The sequence below is a fragment of the Neltuma alba genome, unplaced genomic scaffold (assembly GCF_004799145.2).
Source record: "Neltuma alba isolate B1F8T4 unplaced genomic scaffold, ASM479914v2 tig00012971_pilon, whole genome shotgun sequence".
Classification (NCBI taxonomy): domain Eukaryota; kingdom Viridiplantae; phylum Streptophyta; class Magnoliopsida; order Fabales; family Fabaceae; genus Neltuma; species Neltuma alba.
Window position 1 is genome coordinate 41,479 of NW_021637330.1, and position 833 is coordinate 42,311.

Consider the following 833-nt stretch of genomic DNA (forward strand, 5'->3'; position numbering starts at 1 on the left):
CCGATCCCCACTATTCTCTCTGAACTCTTCAGTTCCTCTCATAAACCCTATTTTTTCTGAATCCTCCTGCAATTTTATTATCTGCTAAAACTAGCCGTATAGATATATATATATATATATATATCTCTCTCTCTCTCTAAGATCCTCCATGCTTTCTTTCTCTCTATCATCACCTGCCTTTGCCTCTTGTTCTTTGCTCTTTTTTTACCGCCATGGCTTTCAAGTTCTCTCACTTAAATGTTCTCCTCATACTTCTATGGTTATCCTTACTCTTATTTCTCTTCCATCATCAGTACTTCATCAATAACAACTCCCAGAAACAATTCGCAGAAGAAAGTTTGGCCTCTCATGATCACTCCTTGATAATCAGAGGAAGAGGCAGAAAGACTCTGGCCATCAAATTTGACTTCTCTCCAATTCTCAAGCACCACCACCACCGCGAGGAAGACTCGTCGGAGATTGATCCGGCGGCAAGAGAGATCGATCCGCGTTATGGCGTCGACAAGCGGAAGGTCCCAACGGGTCCAAACCCATTACACCATTAATGGATTTGCTTGAGAAATGGGCAGTGAAGAAAGAAACAAAACGAGAATAATGGTTAGTGGAAGTTGTTATGAAATAAATCTTAATTTAGCTAATGCTTTTGATTTCTCTTTTTTCTTCTTTTATAGGATTTTTGCTTATTTCTCAATAGACCAGAAAAATCATATTTTATCTACCTAGCTAGCTATGATGTGTGTGTGTGTGATGATATTTTCAAGCATGACAAGTTCTTTTGATTTTAATAAAATACTAATTGATAATTGATGCCATGTATGTGAATCTTTTTTCCC

At 37.8% G+C, this 833-nt stretch overlaps 1 protein-coding gene across 1 annotated transcript; it reads left to right on the forward strand.

Annotated features, from left to right (window-relative positions):
- Window positions 1–212: 212 nt before the first annotated feature.
- On the forward strand, window positions 213–545 carry LOC114733141 (CLAVATA3/ESR (CLE)-related protein 12-like). Its single transcript, XM_028920544.1, has one exon. It carries the CDS (start codon window positions 213–215, stop codon window positions 543–545), a length of 333 nt encoding a protein of 110 aa, XP_028776377.1.
- The last annotated feature ends 288 nt before the right edge of the window (window positions 546–833 follow it).